Source organism: Eptesicus fuscus, chromosome 14 (assembly GCF_027574615.1).
Source record: "Eptesicus fuscus isolate TK198812 chromosome 14, DD_ASM_mEF_20220401, whole genome shotgun sequence".
NCBI lineage: Eukaryota > Metazoa > Chordata > Mammalia > Chiroptera > Vespertilionidae > Eptesicus > Eptesicus fuscus.
In genome coordinates, this window is record NC_072486.1 from 5,471,124 (window position 1) to 5,493,528 (window position 22,405).

Consider the following 22,405-nt stretch of genomic DNA (forward strand, 5'->3'; position numbering starts at 1 on the left):
CACGGGGGGAGCCCTCCACCTTGGGGACCGGAAGGAGGTTCTGTGGTGTATGGGCACATGCAGTGGCTTCAGCTCAGTTAGCAAAATCACTTCCTGATCTCTGGGTCCCTCTTTGACCCTGCAAAACTAAGGGGAAATGGAAAGGCTTTGGCGGGGGGGGGGGGGGGGGGGGGGGGGGGCACTGGGGCCACTGTCCTGAGGGCTTTAAGGGTGCAGATTTCAGGGGGTCCCAGGGGAAGGTCTCAATGGACTATTCAGCAGCTTTCCAGGTGTGTCCTTTCAGGGTTGTGGCCAACACCAGGGCAGGGGGTCATTAGTCAATGCAGCTGGTCCTGAGGCAGCTGTGGCTGGTTTTGCTGCTTTTCTGGGCCTGGAGCTGAAATACAGCTGAGGCCTAGATGTTATCGCTAGGGAGGAAAGGGTATGCTAGGGGAGGAAAGGTCACCGTGGGGGCAAGGTCCCACCCTGCCATTGTGCTGTGCTAGGCCCTCAGGACTTTCTGCCGGGTGACCTCCTGTGCCTGGCCTACCGTCTTCCTTGCTCTGCTCATGTCTAACTGCCACTCACAGCAAGAACACAAGCCTAAAATTCAGCCTGCTACTCCAAATGCCATTCCTATGCCAAAGCTGGACGACGGAGGGGCGGGGGGGGCGGGCAGGAGGTGGCCTCCACCGAGTTGGTAGCTTTCATAATATTTGATGGAGTTCATAATAAGCTTCCTCGGAGCCCAAGCGGAGACTGCAAGTCGCATGAGCCACGCTGATCTAGGTGGTGGCACTGTGGCCAGCCCCCTTATCTCCTCGGAGAATGTGTATGACTTTCTGTAAGCTGTGAGCTTACTGTTTCAGAAAACAAAGCACCTAGGACGCGTCTTTTCTCTCAGTGATCTGGTTCCGTTCTGTGTGTGTGTTTTCTCCAGATTAAAAACAAACAAACCGCATTTCGTTCTCAACTTCAAAACAGAGACTCGGTCTCTGAGAAAAGCAGAAATCGCCGCCAGGTGGGGGTTGCGAACACTGGGAAAGCTGGCTGCGTGGTGCCCGCCCCGGGAAGTGCGAGTTGGGCCACGCGGCCCCTGGGCTTCCTCCCGGGCTCAGCATCCCGCCGGCCCGCTGCCCCTTCCCCGGCTCCTGTTCTGCACAGCACGCGGGAGGCCGGAGGAGACCCGGCCCTTTGAGGACTAGTCCAACTCCTTTAGAGCAAATAACTCCGGCAGCAAAGTCAGGAGGCGACCTCCCCATAAGCTGTTGGCAGCAAAACTGAACAACTTCTGGGCGGACAGACGACCGTCTCTGCAGGCTGTGGGCTCCGCTGATCCCGTCACTGCAGGGCGGTGTGTTTGTGGTTTCATGGGTTTTTTTCTGCAGTTTTAGTTTTAATTTAGTTTCGCAAGAAGGGAAGGGGAAGTGCCTCCTGCTCACCCCGGGGCTCCGGGGTTTGGGCCGCTGACCTCGGCGGAAAGCACAGACGTGCGGCTCCTGCCCCGGCTGCGACTGGGGTGCTTCCCTCGGGGCAGGTTGCAGCGCAGAAGGGCTGCATGCGGGGCCCCGCCCGCTCTCCGGCCCGGGGCGCTCTGGGGATCTGCAGTAGCAGCCAGTGACGTGGGAGTGTGTGTGCACCTGGATTGGTCTCATACGTCGTGAACAGTGAGTGTGTGGGGTGCATGTAGTGTGTGTTAGAGGACGGAAGAGAAGGGGTGAGACTGCTCCGTTCTGCGCCTCGAGGTCAGCCTCACTCAGCCAGCGGCTCTGCGGCCCGGCTGGCCCCTCTGGCGCGGAGCCCCGACATGAAGGCCCCCCGGAAAGTGCTGCTGGCGGCCCCTCTGCTGCTTCTCCTGCCCGTTCACACCTCGGCCTCTGCGGCCCACGATGACCAGCCCGGCGCCAGGCCCTCCCGCGGGCACACCTGTGTGGGTACGTACATCATTTGCATATTTGTATGTGGGCATTGGGATGTGGTCAAATAACGTGGCTTGCATAGGTTGTCACCTATTTAATGACATCCATCGCCGTGAGATGCCAAGTGAGACACCAAGAACCTCCCGACAGGCAAAAGCTTTGGGTCTGAGCGCCGTCCCACTGCTCGCACCGGGCGTGGAGAGAAGCCTCCGTGCGATCGCGGTTGCGGGTAGGAAGTCCTCCATCCACCGCGCTGGATCCTGGAGGGCATTGCCCCCGGGCCGGGCCACAGCAGGGCGGGGAGCTCTGAGCGCCTTTCAGGACAGTAGGCAGCATCGCACTTAGAAAGAAGGTGCACTTTGAACTCAGACACACACACCTGAGTTTCCACGCCGCCCACCCCCCACCCCATCCCTCACTGTCCGTGAGACCTTGTGCAAGTTGCTTCACCCTCCAGGACTCCGTGTTCTTACTGATGACACACAGCCCCCGCCTCCCAGGGACGCTGTGAGCATGGGGATCGCGCGTGTACAGCGCGAGTGTTTGCACACACCGAGGACTCTGGGGTCTCCGTTTCCTCCTTTCTCTCAGGGAGCCCAGCGGTGCTGGCCACCTGGAAACATCGGACTTTGATTGAGCTATGGCTCCTTCGTCTTGTATGGAAGTGTTTTATTTCCAAGTTGTTGTTGCTTTGTTGTTTCGGGGGGTACTTTTAGAGAAGTAAGTAGGGTAAGACCGTTGATTTTCGTATTATCCCTTTAGCTTCTAAACAGTGGCAGGTGTTTTAACGGGTCAGTCCTTAGAGCCAAGGATTCAATGAGTGACTCGGAAAATGAACCCCAAGTGCAGGCGTGATGGCCACATCCTACACATGGAGAATCCAGACACACATTCCGACACTGACACATTATTCCTGGAGACAGTACAGGAAAACATCTAAATTAGTCCTGTTTCTTGAGAAACATGACCTTGGGTGGTTATCTAGGAACACACCTCTAATTGTCTCCTTTTACATGAAAACCTCAGACCCAGGATCCCTGTGAGTCTACTCTCCACAGTCCTGGAGGTCTGTGTCCCCTGGGGGCCATGTCTGGGCGGTCATCCTCACCCACTATTTGGTTCTGTCAAATAATTAGTTGCCACCATTTCATTTCCTCAGAACAAGACCCTAAAGCCTGGCTAGTGGAAATACACTTGATGAAAGGCTCAAGTGAAATACGTTCTACCTCTAGGATGGTTGCTGATTAATGTTTAGATTTAGGCAAGTTGTCAAGCAGACACGAGCCAAGCATTCCCCTCCCTGCCCCTTTCCCAGCGAGGCCCTGAGAGTTCAAGGAGGTGTTGAGGGGACCCAGGATGGGGTTATCTGGTTGTCTGTTGCCGCATGACAAATTAAAACCGGCCATCTTGCTGTATCATGATGTTGTGGGTCAAGGATTTCTCAGAGCCTGGCTGGTGATTCTTCTGCTCCGTGTAGGGTTGACCAAGGTCACTAAGTGGGGTTCACATGGGAGATGGGTGGGTCTGGGATGATCCAAGACAGCTTCACTCACATGCTTGGTGCGTTGTGGGAGGGAGGTGGCTAGAAGGTTGGCTCAGCTGGGAATGTCCATCAGAGCTTGTGTATTTAGCCTCCCCGGCAGGGCAGCCTCAGGGAAGTAGGACGTCTTACGTGGCAGCTCAGGGACCCCAGAGAGAGAGTTCCAAAGCGCAGGAACTAGGAGCTGCCAACCTGTCACGGATTGGGTCTGGGAACTGCCCCAGTCTCACTTCCTCCACCTTCTATCAGTCAAAACAGCCAGAGGTCCCTCCACTCAGACTCACGGGGAGCAGACAGACCCCTCCTTTGGATGGGGAGTGTCAAGGAATTTGTGGCCATCTCTGCTGGCCACACAAGTTCACTTTTTCCGTAAAAATACTCCATGGCTGCATGGCTGCGGTGGCTCAGTGGTAGAGCATCGACCTATGAACCAGGAGGTCACGGTTTGATTCCCAGTCAGGGCACATGCCTGGGTTGTGGGCTGGATCCCCATGGGGCGCAGGCAGGAGGCAGCCGATCAATGGTTCTCCCTCATCTTTGATGTTTCTATCTCTCCCTCCCCCTTCTCTGAAATCAATAAAAATATATTTAAAAATATATACTTTGTGGCTCAAGAGCTCAGAGAGTTTGTTCCTGATTAGCTTAGATGATGATGTAACACCTATTTGCCCAGCAACTCACAACGTCTGGCTAACCGCAGGGATGATTACTCCCCAGTCATCATCACAACCAGAAAGGCGGGTACAAGAGCAGTCTGCAGGGTGATCAGCATTTACTGAGCACTGGCGGTGGGCTGAGCCAGCTGCTGCCGGTGGTCCAAATTGGTGTCTTACTGTCTCAGAGTGGTTCCTCGGGGAACCAGACTCGGAAATTGGAGCCCATGGAGTTTATTGAGGAGTGCTGTTGGGGAAAACTCCTGGAGGGAGTGAGGGCAGTGGAGCGGGCAAGAGAAGGCGGGCTCTGCTGCAGCCATACAAGATGCTCTGGCCATTGTGGCGCAGGTGGTTGAGCATCGTCCCTGCACCGAGAGGTCACTGGTTCGATTCCCAGTGAGGGCACATGTCTGGGTTGTGCGCTCGATCCCCAGTGAGGGGCCTGCAGGAGGCAACCAACTGATGTTTCTCTCTCCCTCTCCCTTTCTCTTTCTAAAATATATATATATGTATATATATATATATATATATATATATATATATACCTCCATCCTCAGCCAATCCCATGCAAAGTTCTGGAATTAAAATAGCTTTTTAGAGTTGTCCTGAAGTGGTTCCAGGCCTTGGAACCCCCACATTGAACCATCCTGGGATGTGAACTGACCCTAGTGGGAGGGCTCCCTTTGCTGGAGGCAGTGCCTGGAGAGGGCCCCAGTGTGAGCCTGCAGCACCCACACTCCCTGCATGGATGCACCCACATTGCTTGTCTGCTCATTGTTGAGGGACATTTCTCTTGTTCCCTGTTCCTGGCTATGATGAATGATTCTGCCGTGAACATTCCTGTGCAAGGCTGAGTGTGGGGGTATGTTTTTATTCTTGTGGGTATATACTGTATACCCAGGAATGGACTTTCTGGGCCAAAATGTAACTCCACGTCAACATTGTGAGCAACTTCCAGACTGTTTTCTAGAGCAGTCAATAGCCATCTAACTTACAATTATCCATCTTTTTATTATAGAATCCCAGGGGGATAGAGTGGTACTTTGTTTTGATTTGCATTTCTCAAAATGTTAGCCATTTGCATAGCTTCTCTGAAAAAATGTTTATTCAAGTCCATTGCCCATTTTGAGGTTTTGGGGGATTTTGTTTGTTTTTTGTCTTATTGTTGAATTGTAAAAGTTCCTTGCGTAATCTTGAGGTATTCATGGAAGTGCAAAGGTTTTAAAATTTGAAGTCCAATTTATCCATTTTTTTCTTTTGTCTTTTGTGTGTCATATCTAAATCCAATATTTTAAAAAACCGTTGCCTCTGTTATCTTGCTATTGTCTTATGCCATTCTCTTGTTTCCCAGACGTTGGGGCACTGGCCAATGTTGGGTAGCGAGGGTATAACTCCTAGGATCTCAAGTAGCAAGAATAAACATGAGCTAGGCAGAAAAACACAGAGCGGGAATTGTTGGGGATGGAGATACTCCAAAAGGAGCCACACAGATGTCACTGAAGGATGGCGCCAACCTCCCCATCGTGAACAACCCAGCTCCGTCCCACAGGGAGCCTTTGCAGTGGGACCCACGCAGTGCGCCTGGAGGCCATGATCTTGAACATAACCCAGCATCAGACCAAGCCCCAGTGGGACCTTTTTCAATTTACCACAGTGCGTTTGCACTGAACTAGACATCCCACTGATCACTAAGCCAACACGGTTCTACTGGGCCCCTTTCTGACACCAAACGTGATAGAATTAATAATGAGCCATGTTTGTTTTTTGCAAAGCATCATTTTCTTTACATGGATGATTTAGAGGCAAAGTAATCCTTATGTGCCAAAGTCATTGACATTTAAATTAATTCATCGAGGATTTTTTTTAGCACTATTTGGTGCTCAGGAAGTTTTATAAAAGGTTAAAGAAAAACATAATTTTTCTCCTCATTTATGTTTACTTAAATATATAACATGTCTTCAGACCCTGTTAAAACCTCCTCTTCCCACCCCCCCCACTGACACCCCACATAAAATGCTCAGAGATGACTTTATAGTTTGAATGATTAAAAAAAAAAAAAGGTGGTCCTATGTTTTCCAGCCAATGTGAAGGGTAATACGACAGTGTGACTGGCAAAAAGAAGATTTAGAAACAGCCAGCAGAGGTTGAAAATTTATGATCACAACTTATATATACACAGAAATTTCACTTTCTCTCCTTCTCTGTAACTGAACACTTGTTCATAAGCCACCCCTACCACTGAAAGAGAAAACATTTCATCATCTCACCACTTATGTGAAGAGCTGACTTGGCCATTGAGGTTTATATGAAGGGCATTTTTCATAACTTAATGAACTAATTCTGCAGATCCAGCATTCGACAGAAATACATATGAAGTGTGCATTAAAAGATTTTACTTAAAACACTGTAAAGGCAAAAGTGCACTGAAAAGAGCAATGGTTCAGCTTCCCAATTTTTTTTGAGTCTGTTAGGTTTTAACAAGGTCTCTCCAAGTGAATAGACATAATTAAAAGATAAGTCTTAGCAAAACATTTCTTATATTTCCCAGAAATGGAGAGAGTGACTAGGTAACAAATGTTCTTGCAAGTCAGGTGGTTTCTCGTTCTTAGCTTTCAACACACTCAAGGGGGAGTAAATAGAGTTGTCAAGCGACAGATCATTTGGGATAATTTTCTATGATAGATCACGCTATGATTTTTGGCATTTAACTGAGAAGGAGTTAATGCGTTGAGTGACATTACTATATCAAAAGTCCTTTCATTCCCATTTACTTCATTAAGTAAATGTGTTTTCTTGGCACTTACTTTTTAAATGGAAAATAGCAACAGACATGATCCTGAACCTTGTCACTTTATATGGATAAGTCATATTTTTCAACAGATATAGGTACTAATTAAAAAGGCCTAACCCTCTTATTAAGATAAGCAATTTCAATGAAAATTACCTTTATGTCCGGCCTGATGTGGTTCAGTGGTCAACCTATGAACCAGGAGGTCACAGTTTGATTCCCAGTCAGGGCACATGCCCAGGGTTACTGGCTTGATCCCCAGTAGGAGGTATGCAGGAGGCAGCCAATCAATGATTCCCTCTCATCATTGATGTTTCTGTCTCTCTCTCCCTCTACCTTCCTCTCTGAAATCAATAACAAAATATATTTTTTAAAATGTACCTTTACTATTTAGGAATTGTTTATCAAATTGCCAATATATATTGTTTAGATAAGTGAATTTTATTAATAAAGGAAACTATATCCAGAAGAATTTTTAATACTTAGATGTTATATTAACAGGAAATTAATCTTTACTAAAATTTTATACCTGTTTTTAATGTTAAGAAGTATAATAGTGTGGCCAATAAAATACTTTCAACCATTAAAGTATATTACATTGGGATAAAATTTGATAATTGAAGAAAAATACAAAGAAGTAGACTTTTCATTGAAATATGAATTCAAAGAGAGGAATTATCAACATAAATTTCTCAATGTGAAAGAACAGTTTAATTATATATTTTAAATGGGTAAGAATACATATAAATCACTATCATATTTAGATTTCTTTGGACATATATAGAAGATTAATATATTATTTCTATTGTTATATCTACAATCTGCCTGAAATTATATACTTTGCAGCTATTTAAATTGATATATATTTAATAATATTTAAACATCCATTAATATGTGGAAGGGGTACATCGTTTTTCAAGGGGGCGCAGAGCAAAATGTCTGAAAGCCATTGATCTACACTCTGGACTCTACAGCATGGAGCCTTGGCCAGCTCTTCTCTCTCTCACCTACAAGTCTCTCCCTGAAGGCCTTCCCTGCCTTTTTCTGTCGAGTGAGGTCCTCCCGTTCCTTATGGCTCAGCTCCGCCAGGAGACCGTCACTGTCTCCCAGGGCAGAGTTAAGGTCCTTCCTCCTCTGTGGTCCCCAAGCTCTAACAGGTCCCTGTACCCCAGCACCTACAGGTTGCAATGACCAGATGGTTCTTCTAGTCATCAGTCTTTCTACTGGTCTGTAACTTCTCTTATTCCCCTTTGTCTCCTCACGCTTCTGAGCACATAGTAGGTGCTCATAAGTAGGTGTTGAATGCATAACAGGATGGAATGGCTCCTGGTGTCTTCACTCTTGTTTCTTTATTATTAATGTTTTATGTATTTCCAAACCAGCCAAGCCAACCACCCTGTACCTCTCGGCTCAGCCTGTGCATGGTCTCTCCCTGCCCTGGCTTGGGCCCTGCTCTCCTTGGAATGCCCTCAGCCCTGTTCTCACCAGCAACCATCGGATATAGTGCCACTGTCATTGCCAGAATTCTAGGGAGAGTTAGCAGTTTGGAACCCAGTGAGCATTTTCTGATAAAAACGGTATTTCAGGGGGTGGTTGCGAAAGGCCACAGAGCCTAATCTTCCCAAATGTAGTGAAACCACTAAATACCTGCAATTCAAAAAAGAAAAAAGCAACCATAGAAAAGCTAAAACATTGTTGATATTACAGTGATTTTTAAAGATAAGTTCATGAGCTTCTGTTTTAAAGAGTTTATGGAGAATATACCTTTGCCCCATGATGGACTCAGCAGGTGAGATAGAAACTAGCAATTGTTAGATGCCTACTGTGTGCCGGAAGGAAGGATAGAGGTGCAGTGTTCACACTGGGCTGTGTGCTGCCCTCTCTGGTGCAGTCACCAACATCTCAGGGGAATGAGCGGACAGTTGGGTCATTCTAGGTGATGATTTTCACACCTGGCTTTCTTATTTCCTTTTTCTTCTCACCAACATGAGAAAGGCCTGGGATGACAGTTGTTGATTAAAATTACTGAATATAAAATCATCCTCTGCTCCCACCCTCCGGGGAAATGTGAGGCGAACAGAATTCAGGTGCTTGTGAAGGAACACTGGGGAGGGGACACACCTGACAAACTCATGTTGGTCCCACAGGGATGCAGGGGCCCACACCCAGGCATGGTGGGCTCCAGGAACTGTGCTCTCCACCTCCCAGGGCCACGCAGAAGCCAAGAAGTCCTTCTGATTCTCACGTCTTCACATGTCTTCCCATCAACTCTTCAATACATCCTATCAGGCCAACCTCCACAGTCCATCCCAAGTCTGTCCATTTTCCTCCGTCCCCCCCGCCGCACATTGCTCTAGCCAACCCGCCATCTCTCTCCAGGACCAAAATAGTCTCCTAATTCATCTCTCTGCTCCCGCCTTTGCCCCACCCCCTCCCCTAAGCTCTTTCCTCAGATAGCCAGCATGACATTCCAAAGGCACAGATCGGATCCGAGCAGCGTCTGCACCAAACCATCCTTGACTTCCCCTTGTTCTCGGGATAAATCCCTACCTCTTTTGCCGTCTCCGCAGCCCATGTCCTGCCCGCACCTCAGCTCCCACCAGTGGGTTCTGGCACCAGGTTCATTACTTTGAAGTGGGTACCAATGCCCCCTGCCTACAAAGCCTGCTCCAGTTCCCCAATCTGCTTTCTCCTTTCCGTTATATTAGCCATTTTTTATGTGTTCTTCCAAGAAGCGTTCTCTATCAGCTCTACCTACGAAGGGTTATACCCCCTCTTCATCACTCCCCTCTGTTACTTCACCCTGCTCCTTCTCTTCAGAGCACCTAAAATTATTTATAATTGTGTTTGCTTACTTATGATCCCTTTTCCCTCAAATAACATAACCTGTAAGAGGGCAGGAGCCATACCCGTGTGTTCTCAGCCTGAGCCCAGCGCCCAGCACCGCGCCGGCATCTGAAAGGGACTCAGCCAATACCCACTCGGTTCCAGCCCCCATCCCATGCACCTAACCTCCCATGCACCAAACCCCTCCATCTCGGTGGGGTTTGAATGAGATGATAATGTATGCGATACACTTTGAAAGCTGAAAGGACACTCTAACCGTGGAATGAATCACTTATGCTCCTCCTCGGGTGAACGAGGAAGTGCCGTCGCAGGGAGCCAGGCTCTCACAACTGCCAGGTGCTTTCAAGGCTTTTCGGTGAAGTGGGGGCTTCAGACAAACGGGAGTCCAGCAGGCCGCTCTCTGCAGTCGGCCGCCTTTCCAGCCAGCGCAGATCTGAGTGTAACTAGCATTCCAAGAGCTCGGTGTCACGTCTGAAGGATGCTGCGGCACCGTCTGCAGCCTCCCCGCGCTGCGTCCAGAGGCAGGTCTCTGTGGCGGGTGTTTCTATTCAGCCCCTTCGCTGCTTCTCCTGCCGCAGCAGCCGTGTCGGTGTCCATCAGGCTATTTCCAGGCGCCAGGTGAGAGGAGCCTTCCCGTCGTGCGATCGCAGACGGTGACCGCGGAGAAAATGCATAGCGCTCCCCGCTGTCATCCTCCCTTAATGAACAGCCGCTCGGACAAATTCGAGTTAGCAGAGCCAGACCTTTTATTAGCAGCCGGAGAATAGTCTGTAATGGAGCAATCACTCTGCCCATGCATCTCTCCCAAGGAAAACATTCTTTAACTTGTCAGGGCAGTGCAACCTCTTATGAGAAGCAATCGCAAAGCCAATCTCTCCGTTCTTGCCACTGAGGGATTCGGGACATGCCTCGCTGTAGACCCAAATGAACAATCGCCGGGAAGAGGAGCTGAGCCCACGGGAAATGGGCGGAACCGCGCAGGGAGCAGAACTCACATCAGAGCCGGGCCCCACCTGGGCGCTCACATATTTCAAGCCCCATCGCCTGCCTTCCCCCAGGGCGCCCTTGATCAGCACGCTCTTCCCCAGGCAGAGTGATGATGGTGCCAAGACCCCCCGGTCTTCAGAGACACTGACTTTCCTTCTCTGGGCTCCTTTTTATTGAGCTAATGACTTCCAACGTTAGCCTGTAGCCAAGGAGTCAGGAAAGTCTAAGAACCCGTGGTGGGCCCTGGCGGTGTGGCTCCATGGTTGAGTGTGGTCCCATGCACCAAGAAGTCACGGTTGGATTCCTGGTCAGGGCACATGGTGGGGCTGCAGGCTTGTGCCACGCCAGCATGGCCAACGGTGAACCTGAGTGGGGGCGGCTGAAAGGCAAGAGAATGAAAGCTGGGTCTCGGTGGGACGCTGCTTCCCTGATGGAGAGACAGCGACAGCGCCACGAACTACAAGCTGTGTCTTTATTTTACAGCCGATGCCGCGAGGCACAGTAAGGCCATGGTCAAGATGTTTACAGCCTTCTCGTGGGTTTCAATTCTACTCAACTACATGCACCTGATCAAGCCTTGTTTACTTGCAGCCTATATCACTCAGGCACGTGAGGCCATAGGTTCAAGCTTACAACTACAGCTGTTGGCTATAATTGTGCTGGGAGGGCCCTGCCCTCCAAGCTGGGACTTGCATGTGGCCATGAGAGAACTGTGCCCTCTTGTCAGTCCAAGGCTTGAACCTGTCCAAACGCTGTAGCTGCTCCCCACACAGGCTCAATCCCCAGGAGGGGGCATGCAGGAGGCAGCCAATTGATGTTTCTCTTCCTCTCCCTTCCATTCTCTCTAAAAACAATAAAAATATATATATTTTTAAATGAACCCTGGGCGGGATTCTGCTGAGTCTAAGAAAAGCCTAAGTCTTTAAGGACGAAGTCCAGTTGGTCCTGAGCAGCCCATGCCCATTAGGGGAAGGGGATGGTGTGCAGGGTTTGTGGTCACTGGGACCCCCCATTATGAAGCCTCCTGGAGGAAAATTCCAAGAAGAGTCCCCTGACGCTTCCCATTCACCCAATACTCCTGCTCCCTGAACTCACCAAGTCTACCCACTGTGAGGCATTGTTCCTTTAGGAACCAGAGAGAAAGAACACTCGCCACTAATTGTGGAAAACGTGGAGAAAGAGGCCATGCTCTTTCGGGCCCCAGCCTCGTTCCTCTCCTGGGATGCCTTTCCTCCCACCTGCTCTGCCTTAGATTTTCTGGACGTCCCATCCTGGCGCCCCGCTCGCAGCTCCTTGACGAGACGCCGTCTGAGGCAGTGGCTGTGCACGATCTCCACCCGCCCCCACCGCGTTCCTCTTCGGTCCTGAGCCGCACACCGGGACGTGTGCTGTGGAACCTGCTGTTTGACTCAGGAAGGGGCACTGGCCGTTTCACACCAGATGAGCAGGGGAGCCACATCCTGTGATGAGACCAGAACAAAGATAACGCGCCGGGGAGGTGCCTGAGCCGGAGCAACAGCAGGTGCGCCCGGGAGGTGCCTGAGCCAGGCACAACGGCAGGTGCACCGTGAGCCCTCCCCCGTGGCGACCCCCAGCAACCGCCAAGGGCGATGTCACTCAGGTGGCCGCCTGTCCCGTTAGCTCACATCAAGTCAGCTCCATTAGCTCACATCAAGTCAGCTGACACCTCCAGTCCCCCTGCTGCAAACCAGGCCTCCGTCAGGCACTCAGAGCGAGAGGAAGACCCATTCACCCTTCCCGGAGGGTACGTCTGACTCTCAGCTCTTACACAAAGTCCCAGGATAGTAACTCATTTACAGGCACTCCATCTGTAAGTGACAGAGCCAGGATTGAAACCCAAGTTTGTTTTTCTTATTTCAAAGCCTCCCCCTTTTTCAACTGTACCCCACTGCCAACTCTTATCGCATTGCAACATAATTATTTGTAATTGATTTTCAACTGCTGTTACAATTCATTTAGCTCCACCTAACTTAACAGGCAGGGCAGAGACAGGTCAGGCTGTAAAAATGTATTATACGTGGTGAAAATATTAACATGTATTAAACATACTTTATGGATTTAAAATAAAAGTGAAATTGGTTTATCTCTGGGTGATTTGAGTGACATTCATCTTTTTTATGCTGTTCTATATTCTTTTTTTAATTTTCTAAAATGAGATTGCATCTATCCTTTTTTAAATTTATTTTTAAAATAAAAGAAAATGTATATGAAAGTGCTTTCTCGACCATAAAATGCTAATGAGTATCAGCTACTAAATTCATAGCAAGGTGATAAAACCCTCAGTGCAGGGACTAGGTCAAAAGCACATCTACTCGGCCTTGATGGTGGGCGTGGATAAAGGCCCCCGCAAGGCGTTGCTCTCCGAGGAGTGAGGCCGAGGCTCTCAAGGTCGCACCAGCTAGGATCTGCTACGCCCAGCTCTGCCCAGCTCCGCCTGAGGGCACGGAGCAGTGGGTGCCGGCGCCTCGTCCGGTGCTGCAGTGTCTTTGTTGGCAAGGCCTCATCTTACCGGTTTCCTTTCCCTCTGGGGAGCGCTGCCCCATGGTGCTCTTCACGCCTGCCCCCACCACCTTCCTGCACGGAGTCCTGCGGACACTTGGCTGTACTGGCACCTTGCAGGTGACCGTGGGCCCAGCTCCTTAGCAGAGGGTAACAGTGAGATCGATGCTGAGCCAGGCCTGCAGCTCCATCTCGGGCGGAAGGACGCTTTCTTTTGCCTCCTTGGAAACAGCTCTGCTAGTAAGGGCCGTCCCTCCCATCTCAGGGAGGCCTAGCAGTCTCCTGGCAGAGACCTACTGACCTTGGACCCTCCAACCCCTTCCCTACAGAGGAGAGAGCCCCTCCCTCCGGGCCTCCCCAGCAGTTCAGGAGATCAAGGAACCTTCTAGGAGTTTCTGTCTTGCAATTCTGGGTCTTGACACTTACCATATATCAAGGTAGCTGAAGGCATATATTTCTATCTTTTTTAAAAATCTTTGCTGTTGAAAGAATTACATATGTCCCCTTGTAGCCCCCATTGACCTCTCCCAGCCCATCCCTGCCCCCTACCCCAGGCCTTCACCACACTATTGTCTGTGCCCATGGGTTATGCACATATGCACACAAGTTCTTTGGTTGATCTCTTCCTATCCTCCCCCGACTTCCCTCTGAGATTCCACCGTCTGTTCCATGCTTCTCTGTCTTTGGATCTATTTTGTTCATCAGTGTATTTTGTTCATTAGATTCCACATATGAGTGAGATCATGTGATACTTGTCTTTCTCTGACTGGCTTATTTCACTTACCATGATACTTTCCAGATTTCTATCTTAATCCAAGGTTCCTTCGGGATACATTATATGAGTACATGCCTTCAAGCCGTGTGCTTGTAGCTGTGAGGTGAAATAATATTTTACAATAGCATTATTTTAAAAGCACGCTCTGTTGCACTGTTATCTGCTGGGGCTGACCAGCAGATCCTGAGCAACGGATGAATGATTACTCTGACACGTTTGCTGTGAAAGAGAGGGCTAAGGGACTGCCTGGCTAAAGGAACCAGACAGCCCCGATCACCTGCCTCTTCAGGCTTTTATTGTAACAGCAGTTTGAGATAAAGTTTATCTTTTAGATACAGTCAGTAGGGTAAGTAATCTTGGGAGGACACATGTGTCTGCAGTGCCCTTTAAGCAAGGACATCTAAAGATGAAGCATAAAGATTCCGGTAAACACCCAAGGGTCTGCACGTGCACAGACATATTTGGGAAGGTCAAGGAACAGTTAGGGGCAGCCGCCTTTGGCCAAACTCCCCTAAGTCAGAATTCTGGTAAACAGGGCAGGCTGCCTTCAGCCCAATCCTTTTTTTCGGAATTTTCCTCCTTACAAACTTTCCAACCAAGTCTCCTGTGCTCCCCGACAGTTACCGCATTTAATCTTCACCGCAGCCCCATGAGAAATGTGTTATGACTTACTTTGCGTGAGGAAACCAAAGCTTAGACAGGCTGGATGGTAAGTCCAAGATTTAGGTGCAAAACTCAACCCGGGCACCATCTCCTTTAAATGATACCTTCCTCCCAGGAGATCAAAAGAAACAGAAAAAAGCAAGATTCATTGACTCCCCCAAGGTCACGTAGATTACAAGTGGCAAAGCTGGCTGACAACCAGCCTTTCTAACCCCAAACCCACCATCTTCTTACCACACATCACGTTTCACTACAAGTCACAGTGAATTCTGCCCCTGGTAGGTTGTCGAAGGTGAATGGCAAACAGGAGTTCTCTGCTTTGGAAAGAGCTGGTGTTCTTGAGGACACACACATTGCCCCTTCCTTCCCCGGACTCCCCAGCACAGGCTCTGGGCGGCCCTGCTGACATGGTCTTCTCTCCTACAGGCTGTGTGCTGGTGGTGTCTGTGATCGAACAGCTGGCTCAAGTCCACAACTCCACGGTCCAGGCCTCCATGGAGAGACTGTGCAGCTACCTGCCAGGTAAATATGGAAACAGGCCTGCAGCTGAGGGCCCCTCTTTTTTCTTACTTGTGGGTCATCATGGTTCATCATGGGTCATCATGGGCCATCATTAATGAGTTTACACCCTACACCTGTGGAGGAGAAGCTGATTGTGTTATTTCTGTCTATTGATATTCTTATGGGGCTCATAGAAATGGAAACAAACACAAGAAAATCACTCCAGGAAGTTTTATCCTCTGACATTCTTTTCCCATCGTGGCAGAATAATGGTGGTCAATCGTGATCAAAATAATGAACAGTTTTCAATAATGTTTGTTCATTTGACCACATACACATACCTGGATGCATGCGCAGACCCAACATGAAGCATTAGGCTGAGAAGACAACTGATCACAAAGCCCCAAAGGGGAGGGTAACCTGGGAACGTTCCATCCATTTGAACTGGATCTCAATAAAATCCCTTACGCACCCTGCAAAGGAAGGAGCTGATTGGTGGTTTAAACACGTCATGTATTTGTTTTTCAATCTCAGCAGAAAGAAAATATTCTTTTATCTCTTCAAGATACTGTTAGGTGAACAGTCACAATGTATAAACTTCCTTGACAGTCAAGTTTTCATTCATTTAATGTTAAGAAACTAATTCATCAGGGGTGCCTACATTATTTTCCCTAAGTAAAAGTAGTTGGACTAAAGGTAATTGTATCCTCGATTTATGCAGCATGCGGCCAATCGCACCAAAGTGTTTTCAGAGAACTTCTTGCATGCAGTCACAATATGCGTTCACGAGCTAAACTTTTAAAATTCAAAACTAAAGGCTGGGAGAGGATACCATACAAACACACGTGTTTACCCTGTCCCAGATTGGCCATTGCTAAGATGTTGACATACATCAGGTCTTTCTTTTGTGGAATTAGGATAACCTTGAAACACCCTTGGGTCTCCCCAACCACCAGTTCCATCCACCTACCTCTCTGGAGGGAGCCACACACAGGAACTTAACGGGTCTTGTTCTTGTCAAGCCTTATACTTTCACCTTCTTTTGTATGAATCTATACCCAATGAATAGTATTGTCCTATGGGTGATTTTTTAACTTTTTCTTGGTAAACTAAATGTAGAAAATTACACAAAATAAATGTATACTTGCAAACATACCTGAGGTCAAGAAGGAACAGATAGGTAGCCACTCTGGAATCCCCATCCACACACCCCATGCCATCACAAATCCCTTCTTCTCCCTAAAAGAATGGTGTCCTGAATTTTACTGTAATCATTTCCTTGCATTGCTTTACAGTGTTATCACCCAAGTGGGCATGCCGAGATACCATCGTCTTGACCAGTTTTAAATTTTTTGATGTGTCTTTTAAGTCTATTTTAATCTACTAGCTTCCTTCTCATCCCTCCCTTTTCCTTATAATTTAGCTATGGAATATGCCTTGAAGAGTTTCCCATAGTCTGGATTTTGCTGATGCATCCCTGCAGTATAATTGAGTGCGTTTCTCTGTGCTCTGTATTTCCTGAAAATTGGCAGCTGTGTCCAGAGACTTGATCAGACTCCAGTTTGATTTCTTTGGCAAGACTCTAAGTGCGGTGTTTTCTTTCATCGGAGGCCAGCAGAAGTGGCTTTCTTTTTTCTCTTTTTGTTGACGCTCGATGACCAGACCTATTAGTTCACAGGGGATTGCAAAATGGTGCTATTTTAATCTCTCATTTATATATGTCATTTAGTAACTGGAGTATATTAGAGACAGTTCCCCTCCTCTTCAGAAATATTGTAAAGGCATTTTGCCCAGAGTCCCTAATGATACCATTCATACCAGGGAAGGAGGATAAATACTTAATTATTTTGTTTTATTTGCCAGTTTTCAAACAATTCGCTGCCTTTCTAGTATCATCCCAAAGTAGTCAATTGGCTTTCTTTAAAATGTCATAAACTCGTGAATTTATACATATCTGACGAGTTTGAGTCTATTTCGTTTATTATCCTTTTGAAGCCCAAATTGTCCCAGCTTTGACCAATGGGACCCTCTTCTCGTTGGCTCCTGAGGCCTTTGACGTGGGCCTAGGTCACCTCACTAACTGGTCTGACAGGTGGGCCTAGGTCACCTCACTAACTGGTCTGACAGGTGGGCCTAGGTCACCTCACTAACTGGTCTGACAGGTGGGCCTAGGTCACCTCACTAACTGGTCTGACAGGGCCTAGGTCACCTCACTAACTGGTCTGACAGGGGGGCCTAGGTCACCTCACTAACTGGTCTGACAGGGCCTAGGTCACCTCACTAACTGGTCTGACAGGGCCTAGGTCACCTCACTAACTGGTATGACAGGTGTTCCAGCCCTCTCCTGTACATTGCCAGCTCCAGGCTTGACATTAGTCATTTCCCCTAGAAGCCCTGGTTTCTTTAGGTGGAAAATAATATTTTAAGACCACAATCTGGTGCCTAGAAATGCTCATTGCTATTGAGCTAATCAGTCTTCTCTTCCGTAGACACTGATAGAAATATACATAGATAAAATATGTAATTTTAAAATAATATTTCTATTGCGTTCATATTGACACTTGGAATTGAAATTCAGGACTACAGAAAATTTTTCTTAATCTGTGCTCTACATACGGTAATCTGCTTCTTCCTGCACTCTGAGTCCTAATTCTCAAGGTCAAAGGGATTGATAGGATTAAAATAGCCCATAATTATTCACTTACCTATCCCTCATTGCACATAGAACAGCCTCAGAATATCAATCCTCATACGACTACCATTAATATGTTTTATAATCATTGAGAGCAGTTAAAATTGTTTTCTGCCCATGCTTTTCCCATTTCTTATTTAATCATCGCACTGTGTTATCTGAGCATATCGCCATTCCATCCAATACCCATTCCCTTTCACCCTCATTTCTTATTAGTTTCATCAGCTGCTCTGTGATGGATGGTCCCCTTCAGCCCTTCTGAGCATGTCTGTCTAGTTGAGTTGTTGCCTCGAGCTCATGCCTCAGGAAGGGCTCATGGGAAATATTCCCCGAACCTCTTGCATGTTTGATAACAAGCTGTCTGTGCCCTTTATAGTTGAAAGTCAATGTTTTTCTGGAAATAAAAATCCTTGGCACACCATTTCTTTCCCGAAGTATCTTAAATATGTTATTAAAAAAGCATAATGATAATCTAATTTTCTTTTTGTTTCAATAAGTCTATTTTTGCCTAGAAGTTCAAAGGATTATTTTTCTTTCTTCTATAAAATCTAGCCTCCTGACCAGAATATGTCTTGGTGTTAGTTGTTGTGCATTGATGTTTTGAGGCATGCAGTGTGCCCTCTCAATCGGGAGGGGGGGGGGGGTTTGCGGGGGGAGGGTGTTCAAATACATTTACAATTTCAGGAAAGTTGGTAGTATTTGTTCAGTTGCCTTATTTTGTTGTTTTTTTCTTCGGGGATTCCTATTATTCCTATTTTGAATCTTCTTTGCCTACCTTCGATATTCTGCCTATCTCTTGAATTCTTTTTATCTCTTCATTTATTTTATATCACATTTTCCCTCCCTTTCACCTTTCTATTTCTCCTAAGACATCAGCATTGCCTTCCCTTCTTCTGTTCACTCTAGCTCAGACTTCATTTATTTTATAGTCTTGTACTCTTCCCTGAATTCTGTTTTCCATGTCTGAGTTTTTCTAATTCTCATTTCTGTTGTTCTTTCATGTCTATATCATTTTATTAATGCTTCTTAGTTCATTTTGAAATATTATGTTTTAATCCCTTTTTGGAATGACTTTCTGGCATGCTTTTGCTATCTGTGGGGATTTGGTTCTGTTCCTTATTCTTTTTTTTTTTTTCTTCTTCTTATAATAACTTTGTATGGGTGTTGACCTAGATACATTTCTGTTGCTCATTTTTATATGAAATTAGTTTTCCAAAACTCTTAGGAAAAGAAGTGGTTCGGGGTAGCTTTTCTAAATGCACAGAACTCCTGCTTCCTCTGTTTCTGGGTGCGTGTGTGTGTTTGGGGGCGGGGAGCGGGGGAGAGACAGCTTGCTTTCTGAGATTTCCTGACTCTGTTCCCCTGCCCACTTTTTCTGGCTTTCTCTCTACATGGCTTCAGTCCTGCTCAGTGTCGGCTCCAGGCCCAGCAGTTCCTCTTCCCTGAGCTCTGTCCTGCAGAGGGCTCTGCTGGTCAGTTCCTTGACTGCAGGTGCCCGACCCTCCCGCCTGGAGCCTCTGCACGCACCTGGGCTGCAGTGGGCACAGCCCCTCCCAGGCCCACCACCTTCCAGCCCACACCTCTGGGTTATTCGGGGATTCTCCTGTGCTTGGGTTTATCTGACATCCCATTGCTTCCCTCCACTTTCTTCCACATGGACGTTGATAACCCACAAGGCCTGTGGCTCTGTATGGTTTGCCTTGTCTAATTGTCTAATGTATGTTGGGGAACTTGGATATACTTAGTTTTGTTGTAACTATTGTCTATGGTTTTTGGTTTTCCTATCCAGATGCGCGCTCGCGCTCTCTCTCTCTCTCGCTCTCTCTCTCTCTCGCTCTCTCTCTCTCTCTTTGTACCTCAACAGCCTCTGAAATTTCCTATTATGAGTCAGAAGAAGCCAAGATGGTGCCCTAAATATCACCAATCTTGGTTTGAGTTGTTTTATGTCAGAGAGAGAGAGAGAAATTGTTCGAGATTCAAAGAAATTTCAAAACTGCTGCCCCAGCCATCATCTTCCCAGAATCCTCCCTCGTGGGGGCTTTAAATTTACATCAGTGCCCACTGTGCGCGCCGCTCTGCAGCTTCTCCTTTTCACTCCGCAGGATGCTGAGGTCTGCACACACTGAGACACACAGCGCTAGGCCAAGCCTCAATCTCTCTCTAGTTCTTCTCCATATAAATGGCCTCCATCTTATTTATCCATCCTCCTATTATCGGACATTCACAATCTATTAGAAACCTTCCTTTATATCTCCACACCTCTGAATGAAAGAACACACACACACACACACACACTAACATGCATGCACACTCACACACACTCTCACACTCACACACACTCACACACATACACACACATGCACACTCACACACATACTCACACATACACTCACACACACTCTCACACTCACACACATACACACATGCACACTCACACATACACACACATGCACGCGCACACTCACACACACTTCTAGTTTCACCAGAAAGAAAGCGAATTTCCTCTGCCTCCCAGGCAGTCCTGCAAGTTTATCAAAGAACAGCCTGATGTCGGTTTTAAATCAATCTGCTCTTGGCCAAGCTGTTTCTCCATCAGCAACACCTGAAACTCGCTTCCAGCGTGCTTCCCGCGGGCTTCTGACTCTGTCACATAATGCCCCAAACTCCCAGCATGGTGCAGACGGACACTGCACCACCCGCCCTTTCAGAGGAGGAGACTGCCGCCCGCGAGGGAGCAGCCCGACTAAGGGCAGAAGCCTGAGCGGGTGCTGAGCTGGGGCCTGAGGTCTGATGGTCAGAGCTTCCGGTCGCCCTTCACTTCAGCATCCCAGGGAGGAGCACCTGGGAGAAGAGCGTATATCGTTTTGTAAAAATATGTTTTTACTGATTTCAGAGAGGAAGGAGGGGAGAGGGATAGAAACATCAGTGATGAGAGAGAAACATCAGTCGGCTGCCTCCTGCACACCCCCCACTGGGGATTGAGCCTGCAATCAGCCATGTGCCCTGATCCGGAATCGAACCGTGACCTCTTGGTTCCTGGGTCGAGACTCAACCACTGAGCCACCCTGGCCAGGCACCTCTGTCATTTTTAAGCAGTTGTACTGAGAGTCACATACTTTACACTTTGCCCCCTTAAAGTGTCTAATTCGGTGGTTTTATTCACAGAATGGAGCCTCCATCAGCACAGTCCACTTCAGAACATTTTCATTGTACCCAAAAGGGACCTGCTCCCCTTCTCCATACCCCCCAAACTTGCCACCTCCCCACTCCCTGAGCAACCACTAACCTACTTTCTGTCTCTGAATTTGCCTATTCTGGGCCTTTCATATCAACGGAATTACGCAATACATGGTCTTTTGAACTGCTTCTTGCATTCAGCATGAGGTTTTCGTGGTCACCTGTGTAGTGAGTGTCAGAACGTCACTGCTCTGCATGCTGAGTGATATTCCATTGTCTGGACTGAGCCCATTCCGTCCATCCAGTCATTAGTGAACAGATATTTGGGTTGACTTGCTCCCACTTCTTGGCTATTTGGAATCATGCTGCTCTGATCGTCCCTGTACACGTTTTTATGTGGATGTGTGCGTTTTTTATTCCCTTGAGTGTATACCTAGAATTGTTGGGCCCTATGGTAACTCTATGTTTAGCCATTTGAGGAACTTCCAGACTGTTTACCAAAGTGGCTGCCCCGTTTTCCATCCCCCACCCCTCCTGGCAGTGGATGAGGGTTTGGTTTCGCCACACCCTCAATGCATGTTACCAGCTGTCATTCTGATTATAGCATCTCCCAGTGGGCGTGAAGTGGTATCTCCTTGTGGTTTGAGTTGCATTTCCTTAATAGCTAAGGATGTTGAGCATCTTTTCATGTGCTTCTTGGCCATTTGCATATCTTCTTTGGAGAAATGTCTATTCAGATGCTTTTTTAAAAGAGTTGGTACAATTCATCAGTGAAGCCATCTGGTCCTGGTTTATTTATGGAAACTCTTGATAACTAATTCAATCTCTTGTTATATGTCTACTCAGATTGTCTGTTTATTCTTGACTCCATTTGGACAGTTGGTCTTTCTAGGAGTTTTTGCATTTCATCTAAGTGATCTATTTTGCTGTCAGGCAGATGTTCATAGTATTCCCTCATCATTTTTTATTATTTTTACTAGAGACCTGGTGCATGAAATTTGTGCATTGGTGGGGGGGGGGGGGGGTCCCCTCAGCCTGGCCTGCACCCTCTTCAATCCGGGATCCCTCTCGCAATCTGGGACCACTGGCTCCTAATGGTTCACTTGCCTACCGGCCGAATCGCCCCTAACTGCCCTCCCCTGCCAGCCTGATTGCCCCCTAACTGTTCCCCTGCCAGCCTGATCGCCCCTAAATGCCCTCCCCTGCTGGCATGATTGCCCCTAACCACCTCTGCCTTTGCCCGCCGCCACTGTGGCTTTGTCCAGAGGACATCCAGAAGATGCCTGGTCTAATTAGCATATTACCCTTTTATTAGTATAGATTTCTGTAAGGTTAAAAGTAATGTGGGGAAGTTTCTAGTTCCT

The 22,405-nt window shown here is 47.7% G+C and overlaps 1 protein-coding gene across 2 annotated transcripts in view; it reads left to right on the forward strand.

The window, feature by feature from the left end:
- The first annotated feature begins 1,429 nt into the window (after positions 1-1,429).
- AOAH (acyloxyacyl hydrolase) overlaps positions 1,430-22,405 on the forward strand; it is a 90,588-nt gene continuing 69,612 nt past the window's right edge. For both annotated transcript variants that reach the window (XM_054726322.1, XM_054726323.1), the window contains exons 1-2: positions 1,430-1,913; positions 15,098-15,193. In XM_054726322.1, coding sequence (XP_054582297.1) covers positions 1,787-1,913; positions 15,098-15,193 — 223 coding nt within the window. In that variant the 5' untranslated portion in view covers positions 1,430-1,786. The remainder of the gene's footprint in view (positions 1,914-15,097; positions 15,194-22,405) is intronic.